At 45.3% G+C, this 14034-nt stretch overlaps 1 protein-coding gene across 1 annotated transcript in view; it reads right to left on the bottom strand.

Annotated features, from left to right (window-relative positions):
- LOC140386776 (cytosolic arginine sensor for mTORC1 subunit 2) overlaps positions 1–14034 on the bottom strand; it is a 289471-nt gene that overhangs the window by 156283 nt on the left and 119154 nt on the right. Inside the window, exon 2 of the mRNA XM_072469469.1 lies at positions 6213–6283. Within this exon, the coding sequence (XP_072325570.1) occupies positions 6213–6283 (71 nt within the window). The remainder of the gene's footprint in view (positions 1–6212; positions 6284–14034) is intronic.

The raw sequence follows: 14034 nt of genomic DNA, 5'->3' as shown, positions 1-14034 counted from the left end.
AAGTTGACGCATGCTCCTTACAATGAAGAGAACTATTTATAACATAGTAAAAGGTTTTTACGTTGGCTGCAACAGCCAATTATGTTTACTATCAGCAGTGTCATCTTTCATGAGGGTAGGGGTTACGGTCAATAATAAATCTATGCAAAATAAGTGATGAATTATAAATGGCGGTTCACTGATAAAATAACTGTGGAGTCGAGCTACGCTTGTGAGCTGTATTGTCTGATTTCACTCTGTGGCTTACCTTTCAGTAAATTATTGTACATAGTTATTTGTTCATACCACACGACAATTATATTTAGTGAATTTATTTGAATGTAAATTGGTTCTCTGCAGAATTATGATTGCACAAATGAATATTATTCTTGACAAGGCTTGGAAACTGTTCTCATCAGGTGACATGAATGGAAGCTGTGTGCGTTGATATACATGGAGATAGGTCTTTATGTTGACATATTTGTGGTGGGAAGGGAGTTGTGGATAGAATGATTAGTATTGTGGTGACGTGCGGTAGTCACTCTCCTCTTGTGGTGTGACATTAATGTGTCCTGTTGGCAACAATTGGTTGTCTTCTTTCTCTTCACATGCTGATGCTGTTCCACTTCTTGATTCCCTAAGCTTTCATCTTACACATGTCTTTGCAAAACTGTTGGCCTCCATGCATGCGGCTGCTCAATGACACGAGCTGCTCAATATTGGAAAATGGTCAATTCGATCCAAGTACCTGGTGCACCCCTTCAAGTTGCTCATGGCGTGCCAGTGGTTCTGCCTTCTGCAGAATAAATGGAGTGTGTTATATTGCAGAGATTGGATAGGTTGGGGTTATTTTCCTTGGAACAAATAAGACTGAGGGGTGACTTAATTGAGGTGCACAAAATTATGAGGGGAAGAGATAGGATGAACAGGATAAAATTGTTTCCCTTGATGGAGAATTCTAGAACCGGGACATAGATTCAAGATAAGTGGCAGAAGGTGTAGAGGGGACATGAGGAAAAAACTTTTAGCAGAGGGTAGTGGGAGTCTGGAATTCGCTGCCCGAGTTAGTGGTGGAAGCAAAGACCCAAAACGCTTTTAAAAGGTGCCTGGATCTGCACCTTCAGTGCTGTAAGATTCAGGGCTATGGACCGAGTGCAGGAAAGTGGGATTAGAAAGGGCACCTGGGTGTGCTAGGGTTGACACAGACAAGATGGGCCGAATGGTTTCCTTCTGTGCTGTAACGTTTCTCTGATTCTATGATTGGTGACCAGTTGGTGTCCGAGGTAAGTGCATGGCTGTTACCTGCCATCGCAACAGAGGATGATCCTGATCTCCAAGGATTTGTCTTCCAAAGTCAGAGTGCTGGCAGGGATGACAGCCTTAGTATGAGGGTATTCAGACAGCTCCCAGGAGACTGAGTAAATTCATTGCCATAATGGTGCACTGGTTCCAATTGACCGCACATTGAAAAAAAATGCAAAAATGCAACCCTTTCCTATTGATATACATAAAGGTGTTCATCATGGAAGCCCATAGTTTTGTGGTACAATTAGTGATCCCGGAACCCGAGTCAGGATTGAGGCTAGCGTCAGAGATCAGGAGGGGCACCTGGAGTCACGGGGGTGTTAGGAATCTCCGGGTTGGGTGTTGGGAGACTGTGAGTCAGGGCAGTCGTGAGCCCAACAGAAGTGCGGACGATTGTATCCTTTAATATGGCTTGGCAAGAGTATTGTGGTTTTTAACAGCGGTGTTCTTTTCTTTCCCATTCACCTCTCTCAACACCTAGCTGAGGGCCATCTCAGCAGCCCCAATCAATGAGCAGCGAAGTGGCAATCTGCCCCTGGAGGCCCAACTAGACTCTGCAGCTCATTGCATTTATTTAGCTGAGACCTAGGAACCAATTTTGGCCATGCCTCCGTGGTCTATCTTTCAATGTTTCCTCTCACTGCACACAAAATTCAGACATGGGAATGACTAAACTAAAGTTAGTAGTCCTTTGCGTTAATATGCCATGGTTTTGATGTTGGTTGTCTTCCTTTATGCCTTCATTCTTGTCTTCGGAATAGGTCACAAGAATTGATTGTCTACCGGGTAATTCCCGACTCAAGAGATTTCTTCATAAAGGTTCCTCTGAACTCTTCTCAACTCTCACTGTCACCCACCTTCTCCTATTTGTGTCACTAATCCTCATTATCTTTGAGATGACTACTACGGGATCGCCCGGACACTTTTCCTCATGGCCAACTGTAAGTCAGCTCCCATAGGACAATCCTGCACTTCCTATGAAGTACAGCAAAACTTTATGTTCAATCTAATCTGCGCTAACATATCCCAAACGAACAGGAGATCCAGTCATTTCTTCATGAGTTTCACTAAATGCCGAAGCCTGTTCAGCAGATAATAAATATCAATTCTCCCAAACTAAACTACCAAATGGGTTTGTTCACAAACCATTTCCAGAAAACAATGTGCTAAATGCTCAGTTTAAACAAAATTGAACTGGTTCAGCAAAAGGTTAAAAAGACGTACCACAGATTTTATTTTTGAGGGGGAACGTTTAGAAAAAGCAGCCAGAGAAATCTTCCAGAGAATAGAGGTACCAAACTGATTATTCTACAATTTACACAAAAAGCTTTTCCCCCGCAGTCGCCTCTTGCTGCAATTAACTCAAATTAACTGGTATATTAAAAGTGTCCTAGTCTTATGATAATGACATGTTAGTTGCATTATCAAGGTTAAAGATACACAGGTCAAGAGCATTGATTAAGTGCCTTTAACATTTATAAAGAAAGACTGGGCTTTCTGTGACCGGTGGGAACCATTGGGGCTGGAGCGTGTCATCCCCCCCGAGAATAATTTTTGTCTCAGTTACAGTACCCCCCACCAGGGGCTGTCATTCCTTTCTCAGTTTTGTTTAATGTATTGATTTTTGTTTTAAAAGAGTATAAGACTGGGACTTCCTCATCATCACCCCTAGGAATGTTATTTGAATTTGATTTTGTAAGTCCCCTTTGAAGTTTGCTCGTTTTGTTATAGTGACCCACCCGGGCTGTCACGTCGACCCATCTTTTGCTGAATTTACTCATTCTTTTACTTTTTATTTATTGATTTTTGCTTTATCAAAAGAGCACATAAATAGGAGCTAACCCTGACTATTAATTTATTTGTTTTATTTTAAAAGAGATTATAAAGAAAGACTTCTGGAACACTGAGGGAGAGAGCACACATTTCTTGGGTTCATTCTGCAAATAACGTTAGTATCAAGTAAAGGATTGGCATTTGGCTTCTTACTTTGCCATCTGACTTCAGGAGGATTTAACAGCAGCACGGTGGCACAGTGGTTAGCACTGCTGTCTCACACCGCCAGGGACCGGGGTTCAATGCTGGCCTTCGTGACTGTGTGGAACATAGAACATACAGTGCAGAAGGAGGCCATTTGGCCTACCGAGTCTGCACCAACCCACTTAAGCCCTCACTTCCACCCTATACCCGTAACCCAATAACCCCATGTAACCTTTTCTGGACATTAAGGGCAATGTTTTAGCATGGCCAATCCACCTAACGTGCATGTCTTTGGACTGTAGGAGGAAACTGGAGCACCCGGGGGAAACCCACGCACACACGGGGAGAACGTGCAGACTCTGCACAGACAGTGACCCAACGGGGAATCGAACCTGGGACCCTGGCGCTGTGACGCCACAGTGCTATCCACTGTGCTACCATGCTGCACTTTCTCCCTGTGTCTGCGTGGGTTTCCTCTGAGTGCTCCGGTTTCCTCCCATTGTCCAAAGATGTGCAGGTTAGGTGGGGTTATGGGGATAAGGCAGGAGAGTGGGCCGAGGTAGGGTGCTCTTTCAGAGTGCTGGTATAGACCCGATGGCCATATGGCCTCGTTTTGCATTGTTGGGATTCTATGGATCTTGTACCATAAATATAGCTACACTTTCGAGAAGACAACCTGTGAAATAAAAGTATTGCACTCAAACACTGAATAGCAAGTAAAAAGATACACTCGTGTTTCTTAAATCTTATGGTTGAAGGATTTCTTTTCAAATTAATTAGTAATCACTAATTACTATACTATAATGCAACAAATACTCATAATATCAACATTTTGCATGTGGAGACTTTTTTGCTAATGCTTTTAAGGAAACAAGTAGATAGTTGCAGGAACAGTGAGATTGGTGTGACGGTTTCTCACTGCAGAGTCTGTCTGCCCTTGGTGTGATGATTGACAATGACATTTATAAATCGTTCTTTGTAAACGCTAACGTTTCCTGTTTTTAAGGGAAGAATGGATGGAGTTGCAGAATGCGATCACCCCTCCCCCAACACCCGTAATTGCATGTGAAAGACCATGAGACATGGAAGCAGAAGTAGGCCATTCGGTCCATCAAGTCCTCTATGCCATTCAATGAAATCATGATTGATCTGATATATCCTTCACTAAAAATCTTCTCTCCTTATCCCCATAACCCCTTGATTCCCTTACTGATTAAAAATCTGTCTATCTCAGCCTTGAACATGCTTAATGCATCTAAAACGCACTGTGGTAAAGAATTCCACAGATTCACTACCCTCTGAGCGAAGAAATTCCTCCTCCTCTGCCTTAAATGTGGCATCCGTACATTCACTTCCCTTGTCCAAATCATTAATATATTTTGTAAATAATTGTGGCCCCAGCACTGATTTCTGCCACACTCCACTGGTTACAGGTTGTCATCCTGAAAATGCCCCTCTTATCCCAACTCTGTCTTCTATCAGTTAATCAATCCTCTATCCATGCTAATATACTACACCAACACCATGGGTTCTTACCTTATTAAGTAGCCTTTTGTGCAGTACCTTATCGACGCTATTTGGTAATCCAAGTATTATTCTGAACCGTTCTAGACTTCTAGCTGAAAAAGTAATTCCCTAAATAGACTGAATTTTTGAATTGAGCCTGGCTTATTGAACCCAGGAGGGCTGGTTTAGCTCAGTGGGCTCGACAGCCGGTTTGTGATGCAGAACAAGGCCAGCAGCGCGGGTTCAATTCCCGTACCAGCCGAGAATTCTGAATTCTCCCTCTGTGTACCCGAACAGGCGCCGGAATGTGGCGACTAGGGGCTTTTCACAGTGACTGATTGCAGTGTTAATGTAAGCCTTCTTGTGGCAATAAAGCTTATTTATTTATCTTGTAAAACGTTTGATGATCTGTTCTAGGACAATGCAATTTTTGGTATTAGCTTAATTGAAAATGGTTGGATCTGAATGAATTGAAATTCAGTTTCTACTTCCTGTTCCGATATTAATCTGATTGGTTGAGAAGATACATAGTTGCGTACCCTGTTCACTCAGGTCCCAGATGCTGTTTCCCTCACTGCAGTGTTATCAGCTCGCACTTTCAGCAAATTGCGACACAATAAACTTAAAATTCTAAAACAGCTCTGCTACAGTGAAATCTGGGCCACTGTAATCACATCTAGTACCGAACAAGGCTCCGCACCACAATGGAGTTCACTTTCAGAAAGAATACCCCGATAGAATCAAGTAATTCAGTCCTGCACAGCTTATTTCAAAAGCCTTGTAAGGTCATTTACCCTGATTACAAGTTAGATCCTGATCCACCATTAAAGGTTAGTGAGAGCACAGCAGGAGAAATGTGAAAACAGGCAGCACGGTGGCCTCACAGCACCAGCGACCCGGGTTCGATTCCAGTCTTGGGTGACTAGCTGTGTGGAGTTTGCAATTTCTCCTCGTGTCTGCGTGGTTTCCTCCGGTTTCCTCCCACTGTCCAAAGATGTGCAGTTTAGGTGGATTGGCCATGCTAAAATTGCCCCTTAGTGTCCAAAGTGTATCGATTCTATTTTCCTGCACTGTCTCCATATCCCTTGATATCTTTAATATCAGGAAATCTATCGATCTCTTTCTTGAATGTACTCAATGACGGAGCCTTCATAGCCCAACAGCTGAGTGACGAAGTTCCTCATCTCAGTCATAAATGGTCTCCCCCTTATACTGAGACTGTGTCCCCTAGTTCTAGACCCACCAGCCACTTATTAAGTGATCACTGAGAACAGTTGAACTTTCCGGACATATTCAAATCTGTATTAATTCAGGACTTCGAAACTGCCATTAAAAGTCATTACAGGCAGACATCAATACTTTACAAGGTTCACATATCAATTAATACCGCAACAATCACTCCTATTGAAAAATGTAAACAATGCAGCTGTGAAGAAGGTTCTCACCCTTAAAGCCCTCTTCATCCACGATAATGGTGTAGTCTTCAGGAGTCTCTGTTAGGCTGAAGAACTTGCACCTTTTGAACAAAACAAAAGTCAAAAGAAAACTATTAGTTTGGGATACATCGTCAGGGGTCTTCACAAGATTGATAAGTTCTTAATCATAAATTGAAGCAAGGGCTGAACAAGCACAGGGCTAAATCGCTGGCTTTGAAAGCAGACCAAGGCAGGCCAGCAGCACGGTTCAATTCCCGTACCAGCCTCCCCGAACAGGCACCGGAATGTGGCGACTAGGGGCTTTTCACAGTAACTTCATTGAAGCCTACTTGTGACAATAAGCGATTTTCATTTCATTTCATTTCATTTCAACATCTCATTAAAATTAAAGATAATGGGTGGGATTCTCCGACCCTTCGTGCCGGAATCGTGCCCGGCGCAGCAGGGGTGGGGAGCATAGCCGTTCCCACCAAAATTCTGGCGCGACGGCACTTCCGTGATTCTCCGCGGATCCGCCAGTCCCCCGCGCGCGCGGTTGACGCGGCGCCAGTCGGGGGCCGTCGGAACAGGCCCCCGCGGCGGTTCTCCGCGGTCGATCGGCCGAACCCTCACCGGCGTTGTTTACATGTGGTACCACCCAGCGGGGGTTGGGACCCGTGGCCGCAGTCCTGGTGGGGGGGCGGGAGGAATCTGGCTCCAGGGGTGGGGGGCCTCAGCGGTGGCCAGGCCCGCGATCGCAGGCCACCGATCGGCAGGCCATCACGAACTGGGAGGGACCTACCTTCCTCCCCGTGGGCCCGCTGTGTGGCTCCGCCACGTCGGCGGCGCCTGCGCTGGTGGGCCGCCACGCGCATGCACGAACCTGCTTGCGGCCACCGTGCGCATGTGCGACTGCGCGTTCTGGCTAGCAGGGCCCCGCCGGCAGCAAGAGCTGCAGGACGCACGCTGGAGCTCTACTAGCCCCCTGGAAAATGGAGACTCATCCCGGACCTTCGAGGAAAAAGTCCGGAGTGATTCTCGCCCATTTTCCGGCGGGCGTGGGGACTTAGCTCCAGAAGGGAGAATCCCGCCCAATAAATGCTGGAAAGCATTTGGCAAGTCAGACAGAAACTGTGGAGGGAGAAACAGAGTTAACATTTCAGGTCAACGATCATTCACCTGCTTTTCAAATTGCCGTTTAAAATCTCGTTTGGAAAGACGTGCACTTGCTATTGTTAAGAATCTCCTAAAAATTGTACTCCCCTTAAATTAACTGCAGCCAGCTGAGAGCTTATATTATAATGTATCATTTATATTGAGCAGGATACTGCTCAGAAAATGCTAATCCACTATTCAGCACACGAATGTTTGTCAAAAAGCTACCTAGTATTCTTGGAAAAACAAAGAAGCCATAATCCGAAACAGAAATTAAAAGGCCAATTTTAACTCTGTTTCCACCACACGCAACAAGATCAGGATGGGCAATGGGTTAAAATTGGGCAGAGTGGATACTCATTTACGTGAATTGCACTCGAGTCAAACAAAGCTTAAACAGGAGACTTTCGGCAAAAAATTGAAGTCCTTACCCATTAGCGGGCAATTCCGTGCATGTGCAATAATTGGGGCTCAATGGTATAATTTGAGCCACAATGCTACTTTGACCTTGAGCCATGTGAGATGCTCACAGTGTCGACCCTGTTGCAACCTGGATCCAGAACCAGTAGGGGGCCCAGGTGAGTAAAGACGCTTCATGATTTGAAAGTTTTCTTGTGGGCCTGGGGGAGTTGAAGTGTTCCTCTGGTCCCCATAAGTAATCCCAGGGCCTCCACTGACCCAGGCTTCCCTTCCTCCTCATGTGATTGCCACCCCTCGGACTTCTACCATCGTTCACCTCAAGCCGGGAGCACGTTCCATGTGTCTGGTGGCAATCTGTTGCCACATGATTTCCCTCTCCCCTTATCCCAATATTGTCTGTTTCTGTAAATAGTACGCATGGGTTCTTCATTATTCACCATCTAATGGTCTTACTCAATTGGAAGTCACATACATGATTTTTTTCCTTCTAAATGCATGAGATTAGCGTGCACTGTTTCACTGAAATTCAAATGCAGACATCCTGGAAGGGTTGAATTTAAACTGATGCAATGAGATTGTAAAGGATTCAGGTGTTGAAAATGTAGTTTTCTCTGTCAATGAATGAGAACAAAACCCAGGGTCAGAGGCTTATAACACAATGTTCAGTGACTGTAGAATTGCTGCATAATGGGCACCATATTATTATAAACTATGCCCTGCGGCTGGCTCAGTATCCATTGCACATCTAGCTTTATAAACACAATTTAAATGTGCCTCTGGTATTGGCAGACTGCGCAATGTTGTGTTTAAGATGCTGAACAAAATGCCAATGTAAACAGAGTCCCAGAATGTGTTCAGATTGCCTGAAGATCGCTTCAAGTACTGAGTGCCCACTTGGTGGGAGGTGGCATCTACATATTGGCACAGGAGAGCACCCCAGCTGCCACGGCCTAGGTCTGCCTGCATCTGGAGGACCTGGCCAGTAACAAGAACTGCTCACACATTCACTGCGGCCCCACTCATTAGAAGGAACTTGCACCAGGAATCAGATGGGGAAAGTATAGCTGCTGTCTGGCCCAGGGTTTGAGGCCTAGAGGGCAAGAGAAGAATGTCTTCAGTTCCTAAAATCCTGTGGTAGGAAAAGAAAGGCCCTTTGGGTTTGCTGCCTGGTCCTTTGGGAACTTTGGATATGAAGGGAAACGGAAGCTAGGCAGGTCACCAATTTGTTGGAATACCAAGGTGAATAGGTGCCCTTTGAATGGTCATGAGGAAATTGAGATGGAAAGGCTGGGAATTCCCCATTCTGCCTCACTGTCATGTCCATCGGGCAGAGTTACCATCTCTCAATTCTAGGGAAGCGGCAGAAGTCCCACAATACAGAGTGGGCACATACCACATATAACACATCTCCAATTCCTTTACGCTTGGTTCTGGAGGAGGCTGAGCAGAATATTCTTGGACACATGAGCCTGAATGTTCGTTTCTGGGTTGGGAGCGCAGAGCCAGGAAACTCCTGGCTCGGCAAATCTGACACGGGGGATAGTGCCCCAGAACGTCAAATTTTCCATCAGGGATGAGTGGTGTGGAGTGGATAGGGGCAGCTGAAAATGGGAGCTGTGGCGGTCAAATTCGGAAACAGTGCGGAAGCTGCTGGGTGCGGAGGCAGACTGTTTTTTTTTAACAATAGCACAAAAACTGTCTTCCCGCTCTCACTCCCCTACCCCATCCAGGCCACTTATACTGACCCCTATGGTCCTTCATACCCACTATGCCAACTAATGCCCCCCTACTTATGTCCCCATGGCCCTTTATAGCTCCTATATCAACCTATGCCCCTCTGCGCAATCCCTTTGGCCCTTCATGCCAACCTATGCCCCCCACATCTTTACCCTAATAACCTCCTTGCCAACTCACCCTGTATCCATCAGGGAATTAACCTCAGTAGTCATGCTAAGATTAAGTAAAATAAATTTTAAGTGTCTAATACAGAATTTTTCTTTCAAAACAAGTCATTTATGAAAACCCAATCAATAAATCTACATTCCTTCAACTACACATGCCCTTATAAAAAACAAACATTTCATTCAAGTGCTTAACCCGTTATAAAAGCAAACACTGGAATTCATAGTCCCACTTCAAAGAGTCTATACTTGCTTGTAGCTGTGAAACAAACTATGAAATGACAGGCATCTCACTGTGATAAAGGAAGGTTGTGAATCCAGTCATGCAGTCCAGTTCCAGGAATAATAACCTTCATGCTGAAGTGAATACATAGAGTGAAATAGCAAGCGTTGGGGCTTGGAGGGAATCGGGGGTCGCTTCGGGGGCCTCAGAGATCGGGATGCCATTTAAAAATAGCATCTCGATCTCTCGTTACACTGTAGAGTTCCAGCAAGTGGAGCTCCTCAGTGTACAAAACAGGGCTGTGTGTGGCCTTGGCCACGCATTCCCGTTGAGGCCCCTTATCAAACGTGAGTCATGTTTTATAGCCTTGTGCTGGGACAGCTGGGAAACATGCGGCTAAACTCACTCGCTATGGGACTTTGTTCCCATTTGGTTAAATCACACCCATTGTGTTTCCAACTCCTGGTGGATGAAAATCAGACAGTTGTTGTTTTATATGGACAGCTGCCTCTGCAAAACAGGCATGCACAAATCCCGACCCAGCCTCTATCCCGCCCTCCATGAAAATAGTTTGCGTCGGCTTCGGAGGCAGCACTTTCTGATTTTGGCCACTCCCATCATATTAGCAACAATGGAGAGGCGCTCTGTCATAGCGGAAATCCAGGTCATGGTGTGCCTGGCGACCTAGATGTTCAAGATGATTGCAAACCGATGCATCTTACGCAATCTTATCCCGCAAAAGGTCCATTTTCATGGAACAGCTGGAGGAGAGAATCTGCCTCAACCAGCTTAAGACATTCTTGCTTATCAACCATTAGATGAAAACCATGAACATATAGCAAGCAAGCTTTTTGTATTGACTTTTTATTGGTACACTCAAGTCAGAATGGTCATCACTCCTCTTCAGAACAAGATGCCTCTTTTTCCACTCCAACACCATGAAAACGGTGTTAACTCATAATAGCAACATAGAAAATGGAAGCAGGACGAAGCCATTCGGCCCTTCGAGCCTGCTTCGCCATTCATTATGATCATGGCTGATCATCAAGTTCAGTACCCTGATCCCGCCTTCCCCCATATCCCTTGATCCCTTTATCCCCAAGAGCTTTATCTAATTCCTTCTTGAAATTACACAAAGTTTTAGCTTCAACTACTTTCTGTGGTAGCGAGTTCCACAGATTCACCACTCACTGGATGTAGAAATTTCTCCTCACCTCAGTCCGAAAAGGTTTACCCCTTATCCTCAAACCATGACCCCTAGTTCTGGACTCCCCCACCATTGGGAACATTCTTTCTGAATCCACCCTGTCGAATCCTATTAGAATTTTGTAAGTTTCTATGAGATCCCCTCTCACTCTTCTAAACTTCAATAAATATAATCCCAACTGATTTAGTCTCTCCTTATGACAGTCATTGCCATATTGCATCCATTTCCAGCCCTCTATGTTAGTTCATCTTTAAGCTGATCAGCCATTAACTCTAAATCATAACATTTTTAAAAAGAGTGGAGTGTGCTGAATCGAAGGGGCTGTCCAAAGCCGACCATTTCTCAACAGTCAGTCACCCAATCGTAGTTTTGCATCATTGTGAAAACATCTCATTAGTCATTAGTCGGTTGGGTCCTCTTGTGGATAAGAAAATGTTGTCGTCAGTGAAAGGTTTTCTTTTTGACTCAAGGGTTTCTGACTTTGCTAGATTACTGGTGTATTGCTGCAAAGCACATGTGTTGCTGCAGAACAAGCATCCTTTAATTGTGTTCAACCCGTTCATATCAGACTTCAACGGATACGGGGAAACATTGAACCCCTTTAGCAGACCGACTTTAGGAAAGTATAACAGGAAAATGCGCCAAAAAGAGTGTTGGGCTGGGGAACAGGAAGAACATGTGCTGATGAAATGGCTGCAATAAAACCTGGGCAAATGTTTTTCTCCAGCTTCACAATGAATAGCGCTTGTGGAATTTGCTGAAGAAGCAAAACACCTGACCCCAGATACAGGGTTCGAAATTAAATCTCAAACAATAAAGACCAACGGCCGGAGGAACCAATGGCTTGGAGCAAAATGCCACGAGATAGAAATAGAAACGAGGTGAGTATTTAATGGGGCAGCACGGTAGCACAAGTGGATAGCACTGTGGCTTCACAGCGCCAGGATCCCAGGTTCGATTCCCCGCTGGGCCACTGTCTGCACGTTCTCCCCGTGTCTGCGTGGGTTTCCTCCGGGCGCTCCGGTTTCCTCCCACAGTCCAAAGACATGCAGGTTAGGTGGATTGACCATGATAAATTGCCCTTAGTGACCAAAAAGGTTGCGTTACGGGGATAGGGAGGAAGTGAGGGTTTAAGTGGGTCGGTGCAGTTTCGATGGGCCGAATGGCCTCCTTCTGCACTGTATGTTCTATGTTCTATAAAAATCGATATTTATTGGGTAGTTTGGCAAAAGTCTGCATCCTCTGTGTGCATGTTCATTGCAGAAAAAATATTTTGGCAATGCATTAACTTTATTAGAATATTGCACTTTCATTGTAACCCATTGTCGACTGATTGTGGCCGTGGCCAGAATTCTCTGGCTGCTCACTGGTGGGGGGATTCTCTGGTCCGGCCGCCAGCACACTCACCCCATGTGGTTTCCAGCGGCGTGGGGTGGCTTCGATGGGAGTTCCCATTGACAGTGGTGGGAGCAGAGAATCATAAGACATAGGAGCAGAATTAGGCCACTCGGCCCATCGAGTCTGCTCCGCCATTCAATCATGGCTGATATCTTTCTCATCCCCATTCTCCTGTCATCCCCCCATAACCCCTGATCCCCTTATTAATCAAGAACCTGTCTATCTCTGTCTTAAAGACACTCTGTAATTTGGCCTCCACAGCCTTCTGTGGCAAAGAGTTCCATAGATTCACCATCCTCTGGCTGAAGAAATTCCTCCTCATCTCTGTTTTAAAGGATCGTCCCTTTAGTCTGAGATTGTGTCCTCTGATTCTAGTTTTTCCTACAGATGGAAACATCCTCTCCACATCCACTCTATCCACCCTCTAGTGAACATCAACTCTATCCCACCGCTAGTGTACGGCATGCTATCTCCCACTGCCAGGAAACATGCGTCTGGGAGGGCGGAGAATTATGCCCTACATAAACGCTAAAAATCTGCATTCAACGCACAGGAGAATAGCAAGATCTATACCCAAAGGGATATTTTAGACTCCACAATCCTTATTCAGCCGTTCCTCATTGTATTGTTTAACTTGCTATTTGCACATTGCAATCCTTTCTATCTGCTAAGTGCCAACCCTTTGCATAATTGTTTTATCCTTCAAAACTCCACATCACTCCTTTACCTTTAAAGCTACAACCTTTTAGAAATCTGCAATTTACAATAAGCTGCAGTGGCTGAAAGTGTGAGAGGTGAGGTGCGGATGCTCTTAGAGGGGGAGTGGTGGGTTGGAACCACTACCCCTTCTATATTACGAATATGAGAGGCAGCGGTGCCTGGCAAAATCGTGGAAAGACTGCATTCAATAGAGGGAACATTCCTTTCAATACCTTAACACCTAATGGTGTGCAGATTTTTAAGTGGAGGTTTTCCATTCGCCTTATATTAGTAATCACCATCTTGAAGTGATCATAAGTAAGTTTATGACATTTGGGATGCATTAACAGCCAGAAGAAACATTAGGAAGCAGGAATGCTCGGCGTTATAGGACAAATATTGCCCGTGACTTTCTGACGTGCGGTGTCTGCTAGTCACACAACCCTAGCAAAATTCATGAAGTGTCTACAAGACAATTATTAAAGCAGTAAAACATCTGTTTCAATAAAACGTGGGACAGAATTTCAAGCTCCCCGCCCTCCTCAATCCTTTAAAAAAAAATTCCAATTAAGGGGTAATTTAGCGTGGCTAATCCACCTACCCTGCACATCTTTGGGTTGTGGGGTGAGACCCACGCAGACACGGGGAGAATGTGCAAACTCCACACTGACAGTGACCTGGGGTCGGGGCCGAACCCGAGTCCTCGGCGTCATAATGCAGCAGTGCTAACCACTGTGCATCCGTGCCACACTCGCCCTCCTTAAACCTGCCCGCCCCGAGCTGGTTGCAATTTTACGCAGGAGTGGGCAGTGTTTTGTGTGGAAAGCCCACCCACCCTTGCCCCAATTA

Source organism: Scyliorhinus torazame, chromosome 12 (genome assembly GCF_047496885.1).
Source record: "Scyliorhinus torazame isolate Kashiwa2021f chromosome 12, sScyTor2.1, whole genome shotgun sequence".
Classification (NCBI taxonomy): Eukaryota; Metazoa; Chordata; class Chondrichthyes; order Carcharhiniformes; family Scyliorhinidae; genus Scyliorhinus; species Scyliorhinus torazame.
Note: the sequence above shows the minus strand (reverse complement) of the source record. Positions and strands in the feature narration are given on the sequence as shown.